General features: G+C 37.8%; 1 protein-coding gene across 1 annotated transcript in view; it reads right to left on the minus strand.

Annotated features, from left to right (window-relative positions):
• The window catches only part of LOC150104937 (uncharacterized), a 352,647-nt gene that overhangs the window by 104,149 nt on the left and 221,494 nt on the right, over positions 1-27,004 (minus strand). Inside the window, exons 9-10 of the mRNA XM_090395091.1 lie at positions 24,482-24,636; positions 12,821-12,914 (exon numbers count right to left, since the gene is read on the minus strand). Of these exons, the coding sequence (XP_090251217.1) occupies positions 12,821-12,914; positions 24,482-24,636 (249 nt within the window). The remainder of the gene's footprint in view (positions 1-12,820; positions 12,915-24,481; positions 24,637-27,004) is intronic.

Raw genomic sequence — 27,004 nt, forward strand, 5'->3', positions numbered from 1 at the left:
TATGGTAAGATGATGTTAATGGATGAAAGTAGTAGAATGGTAACTGCTGCAGAAGACACTGCTGAGGTATTCAGTAAACAATTTTTAAAGGTGTTTCAATCTCATCAGGGTGAAATCATGAATAACTCAAGTGTAGAGGACATGTGAGAGGATGGCTTAATTGTGAGGAACAGGAGGTAAATGAGAAAATAAATATGCTTGATGTAGATAATGCAGTAGGATTTGATGACAATATCAGCATGTCTCTTAAGGGAACTGGCAGTAATTGGCATACCTGTTAAATAATAATAATAATAATAATAATAATTATTATTATTATTATTAGACACCTCCAGGGAGTCCAAAGACTCATCGAGGGAGGGCACCTGCTCTACAGCTCTCTCCACCAACTGACCACAACTACACCAACGCCATCTACCGCTGACGACTACCACTAGTATTTCCACAGACAATCACAAACATCCATGCCCACAGCAGGATTCAAACCCACAGCCTTTTGGCTGGAGAGCGGATGCGCTAACCACTTGGTCAGCCAGGCTGGCAATAAGTCTTACAAGAGCATAAGTTTTCAAGAGAGTTTAAAGAAGATAAAATTATTCCACTGCACAAATATGTATATTAAGGCTATGGCTACAAATTATAGGTCAATATGTATATTATGTTACTGGAGAGATTGGTGAGAACTGGGATAGAAATGGGTCAATAATAACAGTAGTATTCTCTGTGGTTATTAGCATGGGTTTGTAAAAGAGAGATCATATTTTATTAACTTACTTATGTATTATAAAAGGGTAACAAATGTCTTGGACAAGGGAGATGCATATACAGTGGTATACTTAGATTTTTCAAAAGCTTTTGATAGACTTCCACACAACAAACTGTTAAATAAATTGAAATGCATGGGATTGGATAACAGACTAATGAGTTGGATCAGTGACTGGCTGCCAGATAGGTATCAGAAAGTTGTATATGGGGGGTGGGGTGCAGTATCCTAAAAGTCACTAGTGATGTGCCATAGGGTTTTGTATGGTTAGGGCCATTGTTATTCAGTTAGTATATTAATGGTAATGGGATAATTTTGCAAAATTGAGGAGAGCAATGCAGAATCAAGCAGATGTTATGGCCTTACAGAAGGACTTGAATAGATTGTATGAATGGGCAGGTTCAATTCAATGCTGCTAAGTATAAAGTTTTGAAATTTGAACGTAGACACATTCAATCAGTTTAAGGCATGGTTGGATAAGCTTTGTGTGTGATATTGTGTGCCTCCAAATGATGAGTCTGACTCCATAGAGGTCAGATGTTAATAATAATATACATACAGATTATTTTTTGTGTATAACTTTCTTTTCTTAACAAACATATAGTTAGCGTGCATCACTTATATGGCTGTATGTCAACTTTCCAATCGTTTCATATTTTTATATTGCTGGTCTCAGAGGCAGGTAGAAAGAATGCATTTTATAATGTTTGTTTTCATTTCCATTCTTGCTTTCTGTAACATTCTCTCAAGAAGTATTAAAGCATAAAACATTTCTGATAGGATAAGTTGTTATTATTATTATTATTATCATCAAACCTCAATGGATTCAACATACTCATCACGGAGATGTGTGCATGCATGCATGCACACACACACACCTCATCAAATCCTAAACACCTTCACAGTTTCTGCAATCAGCACACACTCAGGTAATGCATTCCACTCGACTACCACTCTCCATGTAAAAAACTACTCTTTTTTTTTTTTAATATCATATAAGAGGCACCAAAGTCAATGTTGTGAACCTGCATTGCTCAAAAAAAGTAATTTGGTAATATTGTTTTTGAAAATCTGGAGGTTGTAGATCATGAGGAAATACTTCATAAAGAAGGCTATCTCATAGGATGAAGATAGAGAGAATGAAGGATGAATGAGAGTAACAGGTTTAGATGAGTCAGAAATTCAATTGTAATCAGATATTGGGAAGTTTGTAATTGCAGTTAAGAAATGGGGGAGACATAATGGATATAGGTTCTGCTGAATGGTACTCATAGAAATATCAGTAGAAGAGACACAATGAGGAAACTGAGCATCTGCATAACAGTGGTAGGAAAGAGTCTGTAAGAGACTGGCTCATCAATTATCAAAACTGTCTTCTTCTAATAGCACCAAGAATTTTTAGCGAGGGTTTTGGTGTGCCACCAAAAAAAGGTTAGAGCAATATTCCAAGGTTGGGCAGAGTTGTGATTTGGGCAGAGTGTTTAGCTGAACAGATGAAAAGTAATAATACTTTTGAGCAAAAAAAAAAAAAAAAAAAGATGCTAAATTATTTTGAAGCTTAGGAAGCTGATGTGATATAGTTATCCTGGGAAAGGATATGAATGAGTGTTAGTCTGAGAAGTGATGTCATGATTATTAAGCTCAGCACAGTAAGTGTCTGTTGCAAGAAAAATTATTATTATTACGGACAACTCCAAGGAGTCCTTAAACTCATAGAGAGAGGCCCTAACATCATGTGAAGAACAACTATTCGACATTCACACAGTATCTATCATACCTCACCTTGAATTCATTCACAGTCATGGCACCCACAACAGACTCTGGCAGCTTATTCCACTCATTCACCACTCTCAAAGAAACACCTAGCTCTAACACACTTTCTAACCACACTCTTGCCCAGCTTCCATGTATGGTCCCTAGTCCTCCAGCCACCAGTCCTATTCTCAAAAATATCTTCTGAATTAATCTTATAGAACCCCTTCAGTAATTTGAATGTTTCCATCATATCACCCTTTTCTGCCTATCAACCAATTTCTGCACCCCACAGATCTTCAACCTGTTCTCATAAGGTTCATTCCATAGACCTGCTATCATCTTGGTCACTGATCTCTGGATCCTCTCCACCTCTTCCCCATCAAGAAGAAACCCTGGCGCCCAAATCTGGGCACAACAGTCTAGATGGGGTCTTATCAAGGTTCGATACAGAGGAACAATAACCTGTTTGTCTCTGCTTGTTAAAGTATTTTTCAGCAACCAAGTGAATTGATGAGCTGATTTAAGCCACTTTTGAGATGTGTCCCTAAACTTCAACTCCCTATCCACCAACACTTCCAAATCCCTGGCCTCATCAATCTCCTGGAGTATGGTTCCACCAATGTGATATACTGCTGCTAATCTTTTTACCCCAAAATGCATAACCTTACACTTTGTCACATTAAATTGACATCCATTCTCCTTAGCCCAATCCTCCAAACTATCCAAATCATCTTGCAAAAGTTTGACGTCCTGTGCACTCACTATTGTTCTACCCAACTTTGCATCATCAGCAAACAAGTGAACACTTCCTCTCAGATCCTTTCCTATATCGTTAATGATCAAACTGAAAAGTAGTGGTCCAAGAATAGAACCCTATGGCACACAACTAGTCACAGGCCATCTTTTGGACTGTACTCCTGAATAAACCATTCTCTGATATCTCTCCATCAACCACCCTCGTATCCATCTCACCAACCCTATATCCATCCCCATATGCTGCAGTTTACTGATTACAATTCCATGTGGTATCCTGTCAAAGGTCTTAGCAAGGTCCAGTAGAATCACTGTAAACCCATTACCTTTATCCAGTTCAGCCGTCATAAAATCTTGTTATAAAACGTGAGCAAGTTACTGGGGCATGATCTACCCTTCACAAAGCCATGCTGTCCCCCATACAGTATCCCATTTTTCATCTATCCTATCGTGTATTTTTCTCTTGACTATTTTCTCCAAGACCTTGACAACAATTCCTGATATGCTGATCAGTCTGTAATTTACAACAGCAGTCTTGGAACCTCCATTATACAGTGGAACTATTTTCCCCTCTTTCCACCCCCCTCAGGACTAACCCAGACCCGAGACTCAAATTAAACAAAATGGTCAAGGGCACTGACAATTCTTTAGCTGCTTCACATACGACACGAGCTGGTATACCATCCAATCCCACAGATGTATTGACATTGAGGTTTTGTAATAGACTATTCACCTCCACTTCATTCACTACAATTCCCGTATTGGTTCATTCATTCCTGCAATGTCATCACCTGGATGATATATTCTTGCAAAGTGCTCACTCAGTAATTCAACTATATCAACTGATTCAGTTACCTCCCTACCATTGGCATTCTTTAAAATTATTCTGCCATGTACATTTTTTCTTTTACTTGCAACATATCGAAAAAACTGTTTGGGATTCTCTTTAGCCTGCATGGCTAATGTTCTTTCAGAATCCGTTTTTTGCTTTCCTTGCCGCACCTGTTACCCTTCTGGCCTGCGCTTTATACTGTTCATGTGCCTGCTGGTCACCTTTCTCCTTAACCCCTACTTGATTTATTATTCGGACTCTAGGTATACAGTCAGCCATTGCCTCATGCAAACACTTCTTAACTGCCTCCGATGTACTATCAACATCCAGCCCTTGCAGTTTTACATGCCATGGCACTGAACCAATCAAACTCCTAAGCTTGTCATACTTACCAGCCCGATAATTCCACATGTACCTTGTCTTAATTGTAAATTCCACACCTTTAGCCACCTCCCAAGTCAAGACCCTATGATCACTGTTAAAAATTGTGCTTTGTAAACATTAAATGTGGCTAGATTATTATCACACTGGCAAAGCGTGGAGAAGCAGTGTTTTGAGCAATGATAGAAGATCTTGAAGCTTGAGATTTCTGAGCACGGCAAATTTTGTTCTATGAATAGGATGAATGGAGAGAGTTTTTCATATCAGCAAAACTGTGATTAGGGTTTGAGATTCTTGAGAGAAAGTTGTTTATGTATATGAGAAAGAGGGTTGGTGAAATAACACAGCCCTAGGGAAGGAACAGCAGTATTAATAGAAACATCTCAAGAGAGAGAATATCTACCATTACACACGGTGAAATCTGAGAGAAAACTAATAATTCAATTACAAAGGATAGATATCAGGCCACAAGATGGCAATTTGCTGAGAAATCCCTGATGCCAAAACCCCATCACTTGGAAATGTCAAGCACAACAGCACACTTTCATACACAAATTGAAAGGTATGTTAAATAACTTCAAAACAATAAATCTTTGAGAAGATCATATTAACATGGAATTGTTCAAATCTGGTGATGAAACTTAATTCAAGGCTTTCATATTTCCTGGATAGAATATGGGAAGAACCACCAGAATGCCAGCAGAAAGCCGCAGTTGTTCCAGTTTATAAAAGAGCAATGTAAATACCACGAAAAATGATCGAGAATGCGTATACACGACATTGACTTAGGGGCCTCTTATATGATATTAAAATAAAAGGAGAATAGTTTTTGAGAGTTTCAACTCGACCACCACATGGAGAGTGGTGATCGAGTGGAATGCATTACCTGAGTGTGTGCTAATTGCAGAAAGGTTAAGGTTAGGTTTGATGAGGTGTGTATGCGTGCATACACATCTCCATGATGAGTATATTGAATCCATTGAGGTTTGATGATAATAATAATAACTTATCCTACCAGAAATGTTTTATACTTTATTACTTCTTGAGAGAACAAACAACAAAAGGACTGTTACAGAAAGCAAGAATGGAAATGAAAACAAATTATAAAATACATTCTTTCTACCTGCCTCTGAGACCAGCAATATAAAAATATGAAACTATTGGAAAGTTGACACACAGCCAGATAAGTGATGCTCACTAGCTATATGTTTATGTTAAGAAAAGAAAGTTATACACAAAAAATAATCTATATGTATATTATTATTAACATCTGACCTCTATGGAGTCAGACTTATCATTTCGAGGCACACAATATCATGCGGACAAGGAGATTATTTAAATGTCCATGAAAGATTGCATGTGAACAGGAGTGTATATTCTAGGTGTGTTAGGTAAATTCACGAAGAAATAATTTTTGAGCAGCCATTTAGTGGAAATAAATAGTCATGAACTTTACAAATATCAAGACATTTACAGTGTGATTGTAAATCAGATAAGGTAAGCATTGATGTAGAGGAATGCATATATGAAGAGAGAGTAAGACGATAAAGCATCTGCATGCATTTTTAATGGATGAAAGTGAACAGAGACTAAGGGCCACACTCACTGACATATTTACACTGAATGAAATTTGCATGGGAATTAAAGGCATGCAGCTCTCAACAGCACAGATAGCTTAGTTCTACTCAGTACATTACTTGCAGCTGAGAAGGGAAGGACAGTTAGTTATGTCTTTTAGTTTCCTGTAAGATAACAGTGTTTCTTATAGATATTTTGCTGAAGATATTTTGTGTACACCATGTTGGAGGCTTAATGGAATATATACAGCACTTGGAAAGGATTAAAATTGATTTTAATACTTCCAATATTTCAAAAAAACTAAATGTAACAAAAAAACTAATGTAACACACACTCAAATTTAACACAACAATAAGCCAAAAACATGGATGACTAATGCCACAGTGTGTTAGTGGCATCTACTATAGATGCCATTAACACACACCATGCTACAAACTGTCAAAGCAGCTGGCTACTTTCTGATCCCCCCCCCTCACTGGACTTACCACATCCTATATAAAAAACATAAAAAACTCTACCCATTTTAAAACCCTGATAGAAAATCTAACTTTAAATAATACAAACATATTGGTAAGCTTTGATTTCACTTCACTGTTTACTAGACTCAGCCCCTTTCAAACCTTCTATCTGGCTAAGATACATAGATGATGTGTTCTCTATTTGGCCTCATGGCCCAAACACATTAGCCTTCTTCCTCAGTCACCTTAACAGCCTACATCCAAGAATCCAGTTTATGATGGAAAAAGGAAAATAATAATAGTTTACCCTTCCTAGACACCTTAGTTACATGCCTTCCTAATGGCAAACTTTCCTTCGCTGTATATAGAAAAACCTATGCACACAGGCAGATACATTCATAAACTCTCCCACCACCACCCTGCTCAACAATATGGCATTATTAAAACTCTAACCAAGAGAGCTCACAATCTTTGTTCCAGTAAAATCACCCTTTCAGCCAAACTCAACCACATACATAACACCTTCCTTTCCAATGGTTACAGCAATTACGGTATTAAAAAAATAATCAGTTCCTCCCCCACTCCCCGGCCATCTCTTCAGAAGGAGTTTGGAAATGTCATCATCATACAGTACATCCGTTAGACATCAGAAAATATAGCCAAGTCCTTAAAAAAATACAACCTCCACACAGCATTTAAGCTCCACTACAAACTTGCTACCCTTATCCGTCCTACCAAAGATCAGTTCCCTCCTCTCTCAGCACTTGGAGTTTATAAAGTACCCTGTTCCTGCAATCTGGCGTACTTTGGACAGACAGGTAGCTCCGCAACCATCTGCTTAGAAGAACACAAGTCATACATCTGCAATCACGACTATAGTCAGTGTGGCCTGGCAGACCATGTTTTGGATACAATCACAGAATCTCCTGAAAAACATCACCATGCTCCACTACAGTAAATTCAAAAAAGAAAGACTATTTTTAGAATCTGCAGCAGCACTCAGAAATCAACTGAATCTAAATAAATATGGTTGCATTAAACTACCGAAAATTTGGGAAACATTAATTATCTGAGATAATTAATGTTTCTCAACATTAATAGGCCACCTACAATCGCCATAGAGGGCACACCACCTAGATAGGACTTTAGAGTTACCCACGTGTTTGACTTAGTATTGTGTTGTATTTGAGCATGTTACATTAATTTTTTGTAATCCCTGGAGACATCTCAGTGACTGAGTGAAATATTGGAAGTATTAAAATCAGTTTTAATCCTTTCCAAGTGCTGTATATATTCCATTAAGCCTCCAACATGATGTCCTCATAGCACTTAAGTCTCAATACACGGATTTTGTGTACACCTTTTTTTTAAACTGAGTGAGCTGATGTTAAATATTATTAAAGACAGTAAAAAAAAGTCTGCCTCTTCCAAATGTATGTAGCATTTTACATCTTAGAAACAAAGGATTGAAGTGATGTATAAATAAAACAGTGGAGTTAAGATGTTTGGAGAAAGTGTTGTTTGGTGAGAGTACATAAGCAGGCAAACTAAAAGTGCAGAAGGAAGCAGTCAAATGTGTGTCGAGCTGCCTCTGAAACAAATGGGTGTGAGCATAGAAATGATCATGCAATACTGAGTGCAATTTCCCAGGTTTCAAATCTAAATGGGTTGGTAATTACATTTTGCAAAAACTGATATGGATTACTCTATCAACCCATCTGTCCAATATAACATGACATAACACTTCATCTCATCTCACACAACCTACTCTTAAAAAATGGGGGGGAAATCCCAAAATCATTAAGGGAAATTTTCTGTAGTTTAGCTTAAAAAAAGAACACCCATCTGTCCAATATAACATGACATAACACACCTCACGTCACACAAGCTACTCTTAAAAAACGGGGGGGGGGGGGAATCCCTAAATCACTAAGGGAAATTTTCTGTAGTTTGGCTTAAAGAACATATCAGAGATGTGGACATAATGGGCACATCTCTGATATGTGCACATAAGTCAGGACTTGCATTCACACCACCAAAGAAAAGCATCAAGTACTTCAACTTATAAACATGTCATACATAGAATTCAGAGAAGAAGCTAACAAAATGACATGATGTCCAACCCAGTGTAATAAAACTCAAGGCCACATCTTAAACCAGATTTGGTCAGCATATAACAAAGTCCTACACATTAATGAATTAGACTATAAAATAAGATATAAGACAACAATGAGTCTCATGTTGAAATTCTGATATACTGTATTCAACATCTGCTTTATGTTCATTTAGTGTATAACAGCTATTAATTTAGAAATCACTATGCCAATGCCTTTTCTTTTTATTTAAATCTGAAGATGTGTACAACAGGATGTACAAAACTAGTAATTAAATAAATACTTTTTAATAAGTTGTATACATGGTGCTAGCAAAACATAACTATTGGTAATTCAAATAATGGAAACCTAAAATCAAAGAAGATGATATAGTTTAGGGATAGAATGTAAGAGATATTGTATTTTCAGAAAAGATACAGAAAATAGAATGGGAGGAGGGATATTATTGGTGATAGCTGAAGAGCTGCAACTAGAAAACATAGAAGTTAAGGATTTCAGGACTGAAGGAGACTGTTTTTTTTATTTTTTTTATTTTTTAAGGCTGTCTAACATGAGATAGAGACCAACAGGACAAACTATATTGTTCATCGATGCTATAGACTGGGAAATGCACTGAAAAATGTGTATGATGTGCATGCATTGGCAGATTAAAGCAATGTGTGTAGGCAGAATAATTATGAGAGGCTTCAACTTTATTATTCAACTTAATCATTAAGAGATAATTACTTGAAACAGAAAATCAGAAGGGGGACCTGGGGTTTAAGAGTGGTGAATGTGGATACAGTCTTGTCCTAGGAAGTTGCTAAACATGAGGAATTATCAGTTAAGAAGGATTATATGTAGTAGAACTACAGAACCAGCAATTACAAGAAACACAGGAGCATTGCTATGGCATAAGAAGCATTGTAACTTCTTATGCCATGATATAAGAGAATGTCAATAGTACATGGAGAAATGGTCAAGAGTTGATTGAGGAAAGCAGTATTACACTGCATACCAAGGATTAAGATAAATCATGTGGGAATTAAATGGGTAAGTAATGCCAAAAAGCAGGGGCTGAAAAAAAAATCATTGAGGGAATATAAAGAAAAAGATGATATCAACATGCTCATGAGCAACACAATGCATAGGCAAGAAGGTGACCAAGATAAGGACAATCAAATTATGAGAGAAAATTAGCTAAGCAAGCTATAGAAAATACTAGTTTTTTTTTTTTTTTTTTGCTAAGTAATAAGTAAGAGGAAGACCAGTATGAGACATTGCAGTCATTGATGTGACAGAAACTGATTTGAAATCCATGGCAGATGAACTGAAGAAGTGGGTGGGCATTTCAGAATATGTGTAACAAGAACACGCAAGAGAACTGGCAGCCTCTGACTAAGCTGTATAATTTAAAGTTTCTGCTCTGTTCTGTGAGAGTGAAGAAAGGGAAAAATAGATGCATTACATTAAGGAGACTCCAAGACAGAAGTAGCAAATTACAACCCAATTAGTATCTCAGGAGTGAGAGTTAAGTTAGAATTCTGGAGTGAGTGGATAAAGAATATGATATTCTAAGGTTGGCAAGTATGGCTATGTGAAAGGTGAGTTCTGATTAGTAATTTGCTCACATTTTATAATAGAGTGAGAGCTGAGATGGATAAGGAAATGATTACCCAATGATACTGCTGGACTATTCAAAAAATTTGACAGAATACCATGAAAAACTATTAGATAAATTGGAGCAAATGGGAATGGATAAGAAGCTGATAGGTGGTGGCTAACAGACAGATACCAGAGAGTAGTGTATATGATAAGAATCCAAGAGAACAAGGGGGGGGGGCACCTCAGTGCTCTGTACCAGGGTTACAGATGTTAATTGGTATATTAATGACAGGGAATGATATGAGAGAGGGGTATCATATTTTTTGCTGATGATGAAAAACTGGAGAAGGGAAATATTATTATTATTATTATTATTTGACACCTCCAGGGAGCGAAAGACTCATCAAGAGAGGGCATCTGCTCTACAACTCTGCCTCCTCCACTCAACACACCAACTGACTGCAACTACACCAATGTCATCTACTACCGACCACTTCCAAAGGTGATGTATAGTAAATAGCTCAGCATTATTTATGCAGTGGAAATGGGAGGAACCAGTTGGAGATTTAAACACTTAAAATCATCATAGAAGATAAATTTACTGTTAGTGTAGTTAGACTGCAAGAAATCTCTTTTAGGATAGGAATTCAAAAAAGATAAGCATGATTTTTAGAATTGGAGAACCAATGGAGACAGCAGATGAATGATATATAATGAGACACAGAAATCTTAAACCACAGATGGTCAAAAAGACAAAATTCAAGATTAAGCATCCTCTGATATCTGGTAAGAAATGTCAGATCACACAAAATGCAAGGACCACCCTAATGGCAGAATGAATCAAAGAAAAATATGCAGTTTGGACATTTAAGATGCATTGTGGTTGTCATGGCAGTAATTTGTGGTTAAGTCAAAAAAAACAGGAGTGAGGTGTGTATGTCTGTGCACATCCTTTAAGTCAGTATTTATTCACGCACGTTGATGAAGTGAATGTGAAAGAGTTTTTTATGAGTTAAACTTTATTTTTTTTTTATTTTTGAGGGTGGTTTGTTTATTTAAATTGTAGTAGTGACACTAAATATTTGAGTTTACTATCATAATGTTGTTGAAGAGGTGATGATAAAAAAGCAAGGAACATGCCATAGGAGGAGACAGCTTCTTAGGCATGTTTCCCATACAGAGAACATCTGGTCTCCATATCATAATATAGCATTGATAGTGCTCCCCACATATCACTATACAGTCTTCTTCCAAGCACAATATGGCTGTCCAGATGATAGCATGATTTTGCACCAGCTGACTGAGAAGTCACCTACATACTTAACAGGTTCATTCTGTATAGCATCTGGAAGCAAGCCTGCAGAACTGCTTTACTGCCGTACCCTTGAAAATGGGGAAGGCTCTGGATCTACACTGTATGCTTGGCGTATCTTTGAAGAGTATCACTCATAATCTGTGTTAGAAGGTGGGGGGGGGGGTTCAGAAACCAAAACCACGGATCTGGAGAGCAAACATAGCCTCAGCCACTTAAGGTACACAGTAAGCAAGGTGGTGTTTACCAGGAAATTCAGGTAAATGCAGGCATGGTTGATTGATGGTCGACTTTAAGGAAGAGAATCTATATATATTATGAATCACTAGCACATCAGTAGCATTATACTCTGGGATTTTTTTTTCTTTCTTTTGCTATCCTTATCAACAGAGTTACCTTTCTAACATACTCTTCTTAGTGCTTCTCATGTAACTGATTATTGCCACTCATGTTATGCTGCCTCCAAAATGCCCTTTTTGAGATTACATTTTTTTTTTATGTATGGTTCCCATCCACGAAAGGTTAACATAAACCTATAGTACAGTGGGTGAGCTAAGGATTATTTTTTTTTTCATTTTTATGAATTTTATATTTTTTGTAATTTTTTATTTATTTTTACATAGGCCAGAAACCTTGCTCTAGAGACCAAACATAGAACATTTTCAAGGCACTTCAGGCTTCCAATAAGTGGGCCTCCAACATGCTTAACTGACTCATACATCTATTTAACACCTACCTACAAATCCTTGGAATACATTCAGGCAATGCTTCTGCTGCACTGTTCTTGAGTAGTACCCAGGCAACAATGTTCTCATTTTCACTAAATTCCAAATTACATGATATAGAACTTAACTTTTTAACTTCTTAACTTTTCATAATCACTAATCTTGTAGTTCCATACATATATCCTTTGTTCACAGAAGTCCTCATATGGTTGACCACCATGCTGGTGATCACTCTGTTGTTGGTCACTCTCACTAAAGTTATCATTATTGAATTTAGTATTTATTAGTTTATCAGTTACTTTTCTTCTTCTTATTATTATTATTAGTTTTATTACTTGTTATTCATTTTAAACTACTAATCATTTTAAACTACTAATATTAGTCGTTATTACTGGTTTAAAAAATAATTTGATAAAATGGAAATAAAAATGAAAGCCTCCTGGTAATGAAAAAATTCCAGACACAAATATAATCTGAACACATTACTACAAATGTTTCTACTACAATTTTGTTTACTTTTTAGAAATGTCAAAAGATTTTTTCTTGAGTTAAAATATTAATATACCTTTATATCTTCAAGAGGTTCTTCATCTTCTGTTTCAGCTCCATCTTCCATTAGTGTTTCAAGAGGTACAAATTCTGATTCACTTGGTGGGACTCTGAAAAATAAAATTATAAAAGTAACCAATAATGCTATGGAAGAAATATTATTATTATGATTCAGGCCTGTATGTAGCCAAAAGGCTTATCCTTGAACTCATTGACTGTTCATGCTCTCACCACTCTACCAGGCAATGCATTCCACGGTTCAACCGCTCTCCATGCAAAGAAACCACTACTTTCTCTCTCTCTCCCATTTTCCTTTCGTAACTTCCAGGGATGGCCCCTTGTCCTTACTCCACGTGACATTGCCCCACCATACACAACTCTCTGATACCTATCAGATAGCCAATCCTGAATCCAGTTGACTAACCTGACATCTAAACCCATGTGCTTAAATATCAGCCATTATCATGTCACACCCTGTCAAATGTCTTGGCAAAATCCAAAAAAATGGCAGAATATGCCTTTCCCCCATCAACCGTTCTTGTCACATTATTATAAAAAGCAGTCATATAACTAAAGCAAGAGTGCCCCTTAACAAATCCATGTTGACTCTAACAGATAACATTACCCTCGTCTGCCCAACACTGTATAATGGTTCCTCACTAATTTCTCCAAGATCTTAACAACTACTGATGAAACACAAACTGGTCTATAATTTGACACTTCCAGTCTGCTACCACCCTTATGCTTACCTTCCATCCACTCCTTGGGTATATTTCCAATAGCCAGACTTTCATTGAAAAGCCAGATCAATGGAGCTGTCAGTTCTTTAGCACATTCTCTTAAAACCCATGGCAAAATTCCATTCAGTCCCACTGCTATATCCAGAGTACTCGGCATTTGAAACACACTCTCCTCTTGCACCTCTAAACCTCGAACCTGCCCTATCCCTCTAGTATTAAAATCTACTTCTCCAGGATGAAATACTCCAATAAAGTGTTCATTGAACAACTCTACTATGTCCTCTGCATCAGTCACTCTATTCCCATTTTTATCAGACAATGTCATTCTTCCACAAGTATTTCTCCTCCTCCTACTGGCCACATAGCCAAAACATTCCCGAATATAAAGAGATATGTGATGAAGTATGAAATACACACACACAGTATAGAGCAACTAGCATAATCTCTCTTTTAGTCAATCTCCACATAGTTCAGGACTTCTGACCTAAAATATTAGTCTTCTCTATCATTCCAAGTGATCCTCCAACCTTGGTTCAGTAATGGGAGGAACATGATCCAGCCATTCTCATGGGGCCTGCTTCCACCTGTAACTACTGGTATCCTGTCCTGCATGAAGATTGTTTCAATTTTTTCCTCCCTTTCTTCTTGAAGATGGGTCCAAAATATCAGGATTCTTCTCTCCACTATGTCCACAGAGCCTAATTTTAAGAATTAGATAATTTCAAGACTCTGATGCCCAGATTGATTCCTCCTCTCTGTTCAAGGAACTTGAACCTTTCCTTTTCAGGCACACACAATAAAAGCATTGATCTTCCCAACTAACCTATTCAGCTCCAAGACTAGCTACAAAGAACTACAGAGAATACCAAGTATCTGACCAGTCTGATAGATATTTTTCATTCCTCCAGATCCTGGTGAGCTGAGCCACTGTGGATTGGACCCCCCCCCCTTCTCCACACAATTCCAGTTGGCAGAGAGCAGTGAGCTCTGATAGATAAACCAATTAACTCAATCCATGTTGGCATCAGTCCTAAAGCATTTCCACTATGACCTATCCAGGATCATCATCTTTGTTCTACTGATGTTGATTGCGAGTCCATATGTCAAAACATGCCATTCCATTCTTCTAAGGATTCCTTCTTGTCCCTTTTATTCTCTGTTATTAGTAACTATGTCATCAGCATATTTTAAAGTATCGATTTCCAAGTCGTCCATCAATATGAGCGACTTGGAAATATGGACTCCTCAATCATAGAGATTGAAGAGTCCTTGACAGTGTCAAGAGATGCCAAGGAAAGCCAGACCCTGACATCATCTCCCACAACAATCTTTAATTCACACAGTCAAAGGCCCTGGTGTATTCAATAAAGTACTAGGAGTGGGGCCATTGAATTCTCCTAATTTCCCCGCAAATATAGCTTGTTGTAAAGAGACATGAGCCTTCAAGTAATTATGCATTCTCTCCTTAATAATATATAGCATGAGCTTGCTTGTGCTTGAGATCAATATCTTTGTTCCATAGTTTTTACATTTTCAGGTGCTTCCTCCTTTATGGACTGATATAAAGATTATCCCCACCCAGTCCTAACTTGCCAGATGCCAGCAACCCTAATTCCATTGCACAATCTCAGCATCACCTCAATCCCTGCCACCTGCTGTGCCCTCATATATCTGAATTCTCATATCCCCCACAGTATTCCCTCTATCTTTCCAAGATCTCTCCCTTCCTATTAGGATATGTCTATCCCCCATCTTCTATGCTGTAGCCATTTTCCCTGAAACCATTAGAGTGCACTGATCTGTGAAAAGAGAAACCCTATTTCATCACTGTCTGCATGGGACTTCATCTCCTCACACATTCTATTGATGTACAGGGTGTTCGGGATAAATTTGACATATTTATAATTAATTATATTTTTCCGTAAGTTACATGTATTAACACACACTTCTCTTCATTTAAAAGTTTGGACCCTTCTTCATTCATATACAAGATGTCAGAAAGGATGGATAGCTGGAACCCACCTGAATCATGGAAGAGAATAACTTGTATCATGATGATTCGTGCCCGCCATCAAAATAAGGATATTACGACTGCTGCCCAATGCTCCCTGAATACAGTAAAAACAATCAGGCATGAACTAGAGACTTGCAATGGTGACTACGAGGATGTAGCAAGAAGAAAGATCCCTAGCAGACGATCTGATTGCGTTCGTACAGCAGAATTCCTCGCAAATCTGCAGGAACAGGTGTTGAAGAACCCTGGCATTGGAATTCGGGCTTTGTTCGTGGAGTTGCTAACTGTAGTCAAGCCCTGGATAACAAGGGTAGCCAATGGTAGGCCGTATGTATGGCAGCAGGATTCGGCCCCTTGCCACACCTCTGGGAAAAGTCAAAAATGGTTGTCTGAAAATTTCTACGACTTCACCAGTCCAAATGTTTGGCCTCCAAACTCCCCAGACCTTAACCCCATGGATTATTTTGTATGGGGCGCAGTTGAAAAAGACACCAATCGCACTTCCAGTAATACAAAAGCCCAGTTAATGGATAAAATTAAAACAGTTTTTGCGGCCCTTCCCAGGGAGACTGTAGCATCAGCTTGTTCGAGGTTCCGAAGCAGAATTGAAGCTGTGATCGATGCTAATGGTGGTTATTTTGAGTAAATCTTGTTGATAGTATTGTAATTAACTCTGCCTGTAATGTTTTTTTGTCAATTCATTAAATTTAATAGATACAAAGAAGATTTTCTTTTTCCTTACGAAACTGTCAAATTTATCCCGAACACCCTGTATGTCTCTTCATCCTCCCCCCCAAGACTTCTTCGTTGTCCCACTGATTTCCCAGTAATAATTTCGACTACTTTCACCTGTCATTTATCTGAATTCAATCTCCTTCCAGCTGATCAGATCAACTGTCTCTTTTAAAAGCATTTCATCAATTTCTTTTCCAATTGTCCCAGGGACATAATAATCCACTGCCTCAGCTAAACTTCACAATTCATGTGGCACTTTCCACATGCTGCAAGATCTAATGGAATCCCTCTATGTCATTCCCATATACCCTAGGGATTCCAGTAAAATCACATCTGTCCATAGTCTTGTTCTTCATGGTTTCTAAATGGATCCCAACATCAGCAATCAGCAGGTAGTGATATGAACCACAGTCCATTTTTGAACAAGTACTGGAGTCCTGTACCAGAGGCCATCATTTATTTCTAGTCACCACATAGTCCACTTAATCTCCAACTCTGTCTCCAGAGGAACAGCATAATATGAAAACCCAAAATCAGATTACAAGCTGAGCAGGTCAAAAGAAAGCCCCAAAAAGTTCTTTCACAATATGGCAAGTAAAATAAAAAAATGATTATGTAAGGATAATCTGCAAATTCAAATGATAGGAAGATGGGGATAGGATATATATTTGGGGATAATGGTGTACAGAGAGTTGAAGTTCACAGGTCTTATTGCAAACGTTGGTAAAATGGCTCTAAGAATTACTTGGATGTTGAAAACCATGCTAACAAGAAAATATAGGATAATCATAAGGCTATGATTTGGCTACATCTTGACTACTGTGGACAGTTGACCACCTGGGTTTCTAGGGGGACTAGGAAGTGGTAGAAAATATTCAGAGATGAGAGACTAAGCTGGTGACAGGTCTGTGGAATACTCCCTATGAGGACAGACTGAAGGTGTGCAAATTACTAAATTGATAGGCAGAAGAGAGGGGACATGATAGAAACTTATCCTAAAAATTTCTATCATATCCCCTCTCTCTTGGGATTTTATAAAATTGAAGCAAAGGAAATTTTTCAATATATGACAAATAGAGAAGTAGGTGGTCATCTGTGGAAGTTGTGTAAGAGTGTAGTTAGTGTGGATTACATTTTTTGTGTGAAGAGTGGTAAACGAGTGGAATGGATTGACAGAATTAGTTGCGAGTTTTGCTGACAGTGAATAAGTTTAAGGGGAGGTATGACAGGTTTTGTGCACATGTAATAGTTGTGTAATAAACAGTTTGGGACTCCCACAATAAGACTCTGGACTCCATGGATATACCATATAATAATAATAATAATTATTATTATTACAATGGTAGCAGCAGAAGAAATAGTTGAATTAACGAGAGATGTGAGCATGTGTGCTTCACCTAGAGGTAATGCAGTGACTGATGTAGTAGTGGGATTACAGGAGAACATAGCCAGATAAGCTGGAGATTTAGAATATTACAAAATATTGATGCAAATATAGCTATGGAATTAGATGTATAATATATAATTCTTGTAACCCATGTATTACATGAAAATGCATGAGAAGTGATAGTGCATCTGACTAGGTTGTTCAACATAGTCTCAGTGGAAGAGTCGAAGAGAATGAAAAGAGGGCAAAATTGCTGCTTTATATAGGGCAGTCACAAAGACAGAGGCTGTAAATAATACATCAGTATATCAGGAATGGTAGTTAAAATTGTGGAAAAGTTGGTTAAGGCCATAATGGAAGAATAGGAATATGATGCTCTCTATTGGGGAGTCTTGCATTAGTAATCTATTTGCTTTCAATATTAAAGGTGACAGTTGGATTTGATAAGCAAAATGGCTATATTATAACACTGTTGAACTTTACAAAAGCATATAGAATACTGCACAGAAATCCGTTACATGGAACAAATGGAAATGGACATCAAGTTGGGGGTACGGGCAAGAGGCAGATATCAAAGAGTAGTATATGGTGAAGTAGAATCAAGGAGAAGAAAGATGACCAATGTATAACAGGGATCTGTGATTGGGCTACTGTTGTTGAATTTGTACTTTAATTATATCTGGAATGATTTGGGGAGAGGATATCCAGTTTAATACAGGAAAGCTTAAACAGACTAACAGTGTGGATAAAAGCTGCTAGTTCAATGTAGCAAAGTGTAAGGTTATATAATTTGGAATGCAAATGAGGATATGTAGTGATAGTAGGAATGGTTTTGAAGTTTAAAGGATGTACTGCAAAAGTCTAAAATAGTACAAAAGTTTCATGAATGTTGAAGAATGTATTAACAAGAGAAAAAGAAGTTATTATCTCTCTCTTTATAAATCTCTGATACAATCCCATCTGCACAACTGCCTCAGACTTAGTCACTTGGATTTTTTGGAGATAAGAAGTAGTGGATGAGAGAGCATTCAGAGGGAGCATTACACAGACCTAACACCAAGATGGTTGTTAAGTCTGTGTAATGATCCCTATGAGAGAAATATATAAGTTCCTAAAGGGATTTCATAGAATAGCTGCAAAAGAAACTTTTCAATATGTGCAGGAGAGTTTTGAAATTTGGGATCTACAGAAAAGATGGGCTGAATACACTCTTGGTGACAGTAGATAGAAATCTGAAGCTTAGAGAAGATATACTGCAAAGGAATTGCTGCAGCACTGATGGGGGAAACTGATGAGTAGAGAGTAGTAGTTCCATTGTATAAAGCCTTAATCAGATCCCATCAGCATTACTTTGCTCAGATCTAGTGATCAAAATCTGAAATGGAATAAAGTAACTGCAGAAGCAGATAACAAAATGATATTGGATCTGCAACATCATGAGGATAGACTGAAGGTATATAAATCTGAAAAGTCTAGTGGGAAGGAGATGAAGAGGCAATAAGATTGAGACCTTTAAACTGTTGAGAGGTATTTAATGGATTGACACTAGGAAGATCTTTCTTATTGTAGAACGAGGGGAAGGAACAAGGACAAAATGCCATCTCAGGAAGTCGCTACAAGAAGTAAGGAGCTGTTTACATGAGACCTTAGTGCACTGTCAGTGTTGATTAATCTGCAAATTAATCAAATTCTATAGCAATAATAAATATAACAGTTTCTAAGTTTGCTATAGAAGTGTTGCTTAATCTGCAACAACTCTATAGCAAACTTAGAAACTATCATATTATTACCCCAAGACCTCATGAAGTCAAAGACTCATCTGGGAGGTCCTTTTATCACGCACATATCTCATCATACTGTGTCTTAAACACACTCAAACTCCTTGCAGACACCACACTCTCAGGTAAGGCATTCCAATCATTCACAACTCTGCACGAAAAACACCTGTCTCTCGCTCCCCTACTCACACCCTCTTTATACAGTTTCAGGGATGACCTCTGGTTCTCACCTGATCTCCCACTATTTTCTGTAGAATCTCTCCACATTGATCCTATAACAACCACTTATCAACTAGTAGGTCTCTATCATATCTCCCCCTCTTTTTCCTGTCCACCAGACTCTGCAAATTACATCTCAATCTTTCCTCCTACTCAACATTCCAGAGGTCAGAAACTACCTTAGCCATTCACCTTTGGACCCTTTCCAACATCTTTTCATCCCTCTGAAAACCCAGTGACCAAATCTGGGCACAATAGTCCATGTGTGGCCTAATCAAAGCCTTATACTACAGAACAAGAATCTCCATACTTCTACATGTCAGTGTCCTCCACATCATTTGCGGAAGCCTTTGTGTTGTCTTCACAATTGTGGTGATGTGTCCCCTAAATTATAGATCCTTATCCACTATCACCCCCAGATCTCTTATTTCCTCCACCTCTGACAATATATCCTCAACAATCATAAATTCTGCATCCTATCTTTGTTTTCCAAATTTTAAAACCTTACATTTTGCAATATTGAACTCACATCCCCATTCCCATGCCCAATCACTCAATTTATTCAAGTCTTCTTGTAAGGCCATAACATCTTCACTACTCTTTATGGTTCATCCCAACTTTGCATCATCTGCAAACAACTGAATATCTCCATCCATTTGCTGTTTTTACCACACTCGTTACCTTTCTGGCGTGCACTTTATACCGTTCATGTGCCTGCAGGTCACCCCTTTCTTTAAATTCCCTCCATAGATGTTTCTTTTTTTTGCAGCTCAAGCTTAATGGTGTTATTCATCCATTTAACCCCTACTTGTTTTACTATTTGGACCCTAGGTATACAATCAGCCATAACCTCCTGTAAATGCTCCTTGACCACTTCCCATGCTCTATCGACGTCCTGCCCTTGCAGTTGTACTGCCATGGCACTGATCCAAGCAATCTCCTAAGCTTGTCATACTTGCCAGCACGGTAATTCCACATATACCCTGTCTTAATCAAAAATTCCACACCTTTAGCCACCTCCCAGGTCAAGACCTTATGATCACTCTCACCAATAGGTGGCAACATGGTCATATTCATTACAGTTCAAATTGTGCGATGCTATTACTAGGTCAAGTACTCTCACACCCCTAGTATTTTCAATTACATGCTGTCTCAGATAGTTATCCCTTAATAATTGAATAAAATCCATTTCCTTCCTCACATGTGTCCTCTCCTCCTTCCAATCAATGTTACCATAATTAAAATCCCCCATAATAATTACCCTCCTTCCACTCATTTCATCAATTTGTTTATGCATACTATCTCCACCATCTATTCCATCACCTGGTCTATAGCAGCACCCAACTGTATATTTTATTCTGCCAGTCTCAATCTCACACCAAATAGCCTCAAATGAGCTCCTTTCACTATCCTGCAATACAACTTCAATTTTCATTGGTTGCAGTTCATCAGCTATCATCAATAACACCCTTCCCCCCATTTTATTCTCTCTGTCCCTCCTAAACACACCATAACCTACACATTCTATCCCACTAACTATATCATCTTTCGTCAGCCATGTTTCACTAATGTCAATAACCTGTGGCCGGGAAGAGCCAATTAAGGCCAAAAATTCTTCCTTCTAGTTCCTAATACTCCTGGCATTAGTATACATGAAATGCAGTGATCCCTTTGTTCCACCCCTATCTTAATGCATTATTCTAAATGTCCCATTCCCATTTTTTGTCCTTAGTGCTGGCTCAGGTGCATTATATACATTTTTACACTCAACTGTCTCAGTGATGTCTGCATATTCACCCCCCCCCATCCTTGGTAGTTCTAGTTTCCCTGGTTCTGCACATCCATTTTCACTTCATTCAGCAACACTTTTTCCAGTCTTCGCACACCAAGTCCATTCAAATGCAGGCCATCCATCTTGTATAAGTCCTTTCGCCCATCAAACTCATTCCACACGTCCACGAATTCCACACTACACCGTCTGCATAGCCTGTGCATAATGTCATTTGCGATTATGGCCCTCCTTCTAAACTCCTCTCTGTCATACCGTGGCAACAGACTGACCATTCTAACTCTGTCACTCTTTTCTTTCGCTACCTTTAACAACACTTTCAAGTCCTCTTTCATAGAAAATTTATCACCTTTCAATTCATTCGTACCCGCCACAATTATTAATTCTTTCACCCTCTGTTTTTGCACTCTAATACTCTCACTTACATCCTTAAATTTTGCACCCGGTAAGTACGATTTAGTTACACTCCCATCTATCACTCCTCTTAATAATGAGTCACCATACAACACTCTTTCCTTCATTTCAGAAACTCGCCCACTCTTACGCTGGTTATTTACGTTAGCCGAATCACTCTGGAAAGAGTTTTGCAGGTGCTCTCATTGCCGCTGAGCATTTTGTATCACTGCACGCAACCTAGCGATCTCACTTTCTACAAATAATTCCTCATTTTTTTTTATCATTCAAACCACTTTCTCTCTCTGTATAGTTGCTCTCACTCTTTCTTAGATCACCACTCTCATTGCCATCTTGTACATCACAATTCCCTATCAAGCCACTATTTTCACTCAGACATTCCTTCAGAATACACGGTGATATATTATCAAGTCCCACAGCATTATTTACATCTAGTTTACTCAACTCCCCAAACACCTCGTGCTCACTTACAGTCAGTCTCTCCTCCCCATCATCAACTACTCTCAATCTCTCCATGAAGTCACATTCACAAGATTGAAAGATCTTTATGAACTGCTCATTAAGTATCTCCACCACACATTCTGCAACAGCTGTCTTTATACCATTTTCTCCAATCAATGTCATCCTTCCCTAATCATTCTTTCTTTTGCTGGCTACACATCGAAAGAACTCCCTAGGATTCTTTCTGGCTTGATTAGCTAACTGCTGTTCATACCTCTCTTTAGCTACTCTCACCAACCAAGTCACCCTCCTTGCCTGGTCTTTGTAGACCTCATGAAATTGGTTATTTCCACTTCTCTTATGCTGCCTCCACAATGCTCTTTTTCTCTGTATCGCATGCTTAATCTCTTTATTCATCCATCTTACACCTACCTTATTTAACCTTCTCACCCTTGGAATACATTTAGATATTGCATCTACTAGATAGTTTTTGAAAATCCCCAAAGCTACACTGATGTCTTTTCCAGCTAACTCCTCATTCCACGCTACACCCACAAGCTCTCTCCTGAGCTCTTCATAATCACCCACCCCCTTGTAGTTCCACATATACCCTTTTTTCACAGAGGTCCTCGCACTGCTGGCAACCAGGTAATCACCTCATGTCGCTCTCACCAATTGGTGGATGATTTGACACCTCATTTATAATTACATCCTCTGATGAGGTAACCAAATCCAAGACCATCAATCCTCGTGTGCCCTCTGTTACATACTGTCTGAGGTAGTTATTTCTCAAAAACTCATTTTCTTTACTTCCAGTTGCTATCTCATCATTCCATTCTATATTGTCATAATTAAAATCACCCATAATGATCACCCTTTTCTTAATTGCTTGGCTAATTTGACTATACATTTCACTATCACCACCATCCACATTACCTGGTCTATAACAACATCCCACCAAGTATTTGATTCCATTCACCTCTATCTCACACCATACTGCCTCAAAACCACTGGCACTATTTCTGTCTTGCATCATTCATGCCCTTCCATCTCTATTCCTGTCAGGATGTTATCCTCTTCCAACTATGTCTCACTTATTCTGACAATCTTTGGGTGAACAGATGCAATTAGTGCAACTATTTCATCTGCCTTGTTTCTTATACTTCTAGCATTGGTATACAAACACAACAGCTCATTTCTGGATCTACAGCCAATTCCACTGATACCTCTCACTCGATGTGATCTCTCCATGCTCGACTGGGGCCATTTCTCTTTTTGCTTCTTCATTTTAGAATCCTTTTTAATTCCAACTGTTTCCTCTTGATCCCTGGTCATCCCATTCCTTTCCTGCCTATACATGCTCTCACCTCTTCTTGGAGCAATCACCTTTCTCATGCTGTGTATCCCTGTCCACCCTGAGCCTCCCCATTTCCCTGTTCTTCTGGCACACCCATTCTCTCATTTTTTATACTCATACCACTCACTTCCCAATTCATATCCACTTCTTCAATCTCCCCTGTCTTACTCTCCTGCTCTTCCACATGACTCCCCTCTCGATCTGATTCATTCTCTCTATTCACTTCTGTACCTTCCAGCAGCAGTCTCACCAAGCGACTCACACCATAACCACTCAAATGCAGTCCATCGCTCCCATACAGCTCACTTCGTCCCTCAAACTCATTCCACACATTAACAAACTGTACTCCCATCTCCTCAGACATTTGAGCCAGCATATCATTCATAATCCTTGCTCTCCGCCTCATTTCACCACAGTCATAGCTAGGCAACACACTGACTACTCTTCCTGTCACACTATTCTCTTTTATCCTTCCAAGCAGCCAAGCAGCTTTTATCCTTCCAAGCTCCCAGTACTGATCTTTGATTAGCTCTGGGTGTTCCTGATGCATTTCATCCACAATTAAATATGATACCTGTAATGGAAAATGTCAAGGTGTAATAGCATCAAGTGTTAGACAATGTACATTAAATGTACATATATATTAAACATTTCAGTCTTTAATTGCAGTAGCTTGGTAATAATTTTTCTAATGATGTATCAGTATCTACTAATAATAACTGAAATATGAAAAGCCTTAGTTTGCTATATATATATATTTATCAATAAATTCCTGAATGGAAGAATAATGCATAATAACTCACATAAGAGTTGAAGCTGATCCCTGTGGTGGTTCTGTATAAAAATGCATAGCAGCTGCAGTGTATGGTAATCCAGTTAGCATCACTTCATCCCAGTACTGATCTTTGATTAACTCTGGGTGTTCCTGATGCATTTCATCCACAATTAAATATGATACCTGTAAGGGAAAATGTCAAGGTGTAATAGCATCAAGTGTTAGACAATGTACATATTTGTTTTTGGAAATTTATAATATTGTATTTAGAAACTGGAATAATTTTAATTAAAGTTACTTTATAGTGACAGTTTTTTCTGACTCATATATTGGAATAACCATCTGTAGCTAAGTTAATGTAATAATAATGAACCAGCTAGACAGTAAGGCAATTTGGAGGGTTCTTGATCAACTGATGCATAACCTTGCTGCAAGATCATACCTGGTGGGAATCATGTAGTCGTATGCAAGCAGCACTGTTGAGGCATAGAGACTGGATGCTCTCTGAAATACTAATGTGATGACAGCAAACCTAAATATACATAATGTCACTGCAGCAAAACAAACTTCCTTCAAAAAAATCCCAAAAAATAAATTTAAAAACTTAAAAAAACTTCCAAAATATTTCTTCCACATTTATTTCACCAACATTTGTGGTATAAACAACAACCAAACATGACGTGCAACATCACCCAAACCTGATCTCCTGTTTGACCAAACACCAGATTACTGCCACAATAACCACAACCTATCTTAATTATCCAAACTACATTCTGTATCATTCTGACCATCATAATAATGGTATCTGTGCTCATGTGCAATCCAGTATTCCTTGCCAGAGGATCCCTAATCTTGAATCTCTCCTTTTTTTTTAGCCTTTTGTGGCTCAACACTGCATGTCTCTATATCATTTATCTGTGCTCTTTCTCTCCTTCCCAATTCTGAAAATATTTCGACCTCTTTCACTTCATTTTCTGCAATCTTACTACCCTAATAGTGTAGTAAGATTGCAGAAAAAGTTACTATCCTAATAACCATCTTGATTGGTAATTTTAATGTTTATAACTCGAACTGGCTGACATTTTCCATTTTCACAGACAAAGTTGAAATATTTGCTGGAAGCAATGACCTAAAGCAAATTTTTCATCTCCCAGCCAGAATTCCTGAAAATTCTCTCCATTCACTTAACATTCTGGATCTTTTCTGAGTTCTTCTTCCAGATATGGTGTTGAGGTGAATGCTCTGCTTATCACTGCTTAGTAATTAAGATCAGTAATCTTATCAAAGTTTCATTACTAGTGGAATGCCCTCCCCTCAGTCACTCACAACATCCCATCCTTTGGCACTACAGCAATGCAAAGAGGGAGGACCTCTGAAATATTTATTGCTCCTTTCCATGGTCACACTCTATCACATCCTGATAACTATTGTAATGTTACAGAAATTATTCATGGTGGAGTAAAGGCTTTCAATTCCAAACACTATTCAAAATTCTCATCCAATATCCAAATCATGGTTTTTCAAATATAAGCCAGGGCATTCAAAAAAAGAAGAAGAAGAAAGAAAATGCTTATTTTAAATGGTTTGAGGCAAAAACTCCAGCTTCATTCAGCACCTACAGCGAAGCTTGCAACACTTGAAAGGTCCATCGCTAACAAGGGCTAAGTCTGACTATGAAAAGGCTAAATGTAGAAATATCAATGCATGTCAGTAATGTTTTCTGGTACATCACAAAATCTGTTGGACACAACTTCTGTTCATCTCTCTCTCTCTGACCTATAAGGTAGTCTGGGTCATAGAGAGGTGAAAGGAGAGATGGTAGTCTGGGTCACTTCAACCTTCTGTGGAGGAGTTGGATCAATCTGTTCAAATTTGATCAAACTTGAACAATCTTTTCTTCTTCTTCCTCCTCGTAACATAGATTTTAGGTCAGGTGGCCTGTTACAGTCTCATGCCACCTCTTTCTTGGTCTTCCAATTATTATTTTTCCACTTATTTTATATCTGTATAATATTTTCGGTAGTCTGCTGTTGTCCATTCGATTTAAATGTTCTCTCCATTTTTGTTTATACTGTCTTATGTAGTAATTAATTGTTTTTATATTCAGGGATTGTAAAATTTCTTCATTTGTTTTATAGTCCCCCCTTGGTATGTCCAGCTGTTTTTCTGAGAAATTTAATTTCTGCTGTTTGAATTCGTTTTTCTTCTTTCCTTTTTATGGTCCATGTTTTGCTTCTTATAGGGCTCTATAAGATTCTAGTGTGTTTTTGTACTAGGGTTGGCTTAAATATATTATTTATTATGCCATTTACTTTGACAAAGTTTGATAATTTAGTGTCTATGTCTTTTTCTTCTTCGTATGATAAATTATATCCCAAGTATTTGAAAGTATTTACTTGTTCTAATATTTTATTATCTATCACCATTTTACTTCTCATTGTTTTTTTTTAATAATCTGAATCCAAATATACTTTTGGTCTTGATGGTATCCAACTGTGCTCAAAAAAGATCCACACAGATACTTAACACATGGATTCTAACCCAACTCATA

Source organism: Typopeltis vanoorti, chromosome 7 (genome assembly GCF_054136105.1).
Source record: "Typopeltis vanoorti isolate ZY-2024b chromosome 7, IOZ_Tvanoo_1.0, whole genome shotgun sequence".
In the NCBI taxonomy this organism is placed as follows: Eukaryota; Metazoa; Arthropoda; class Arachnida; order Uropygi; family Thelyphonidae; genus Typopeltis; species Typopeltis vanoorti.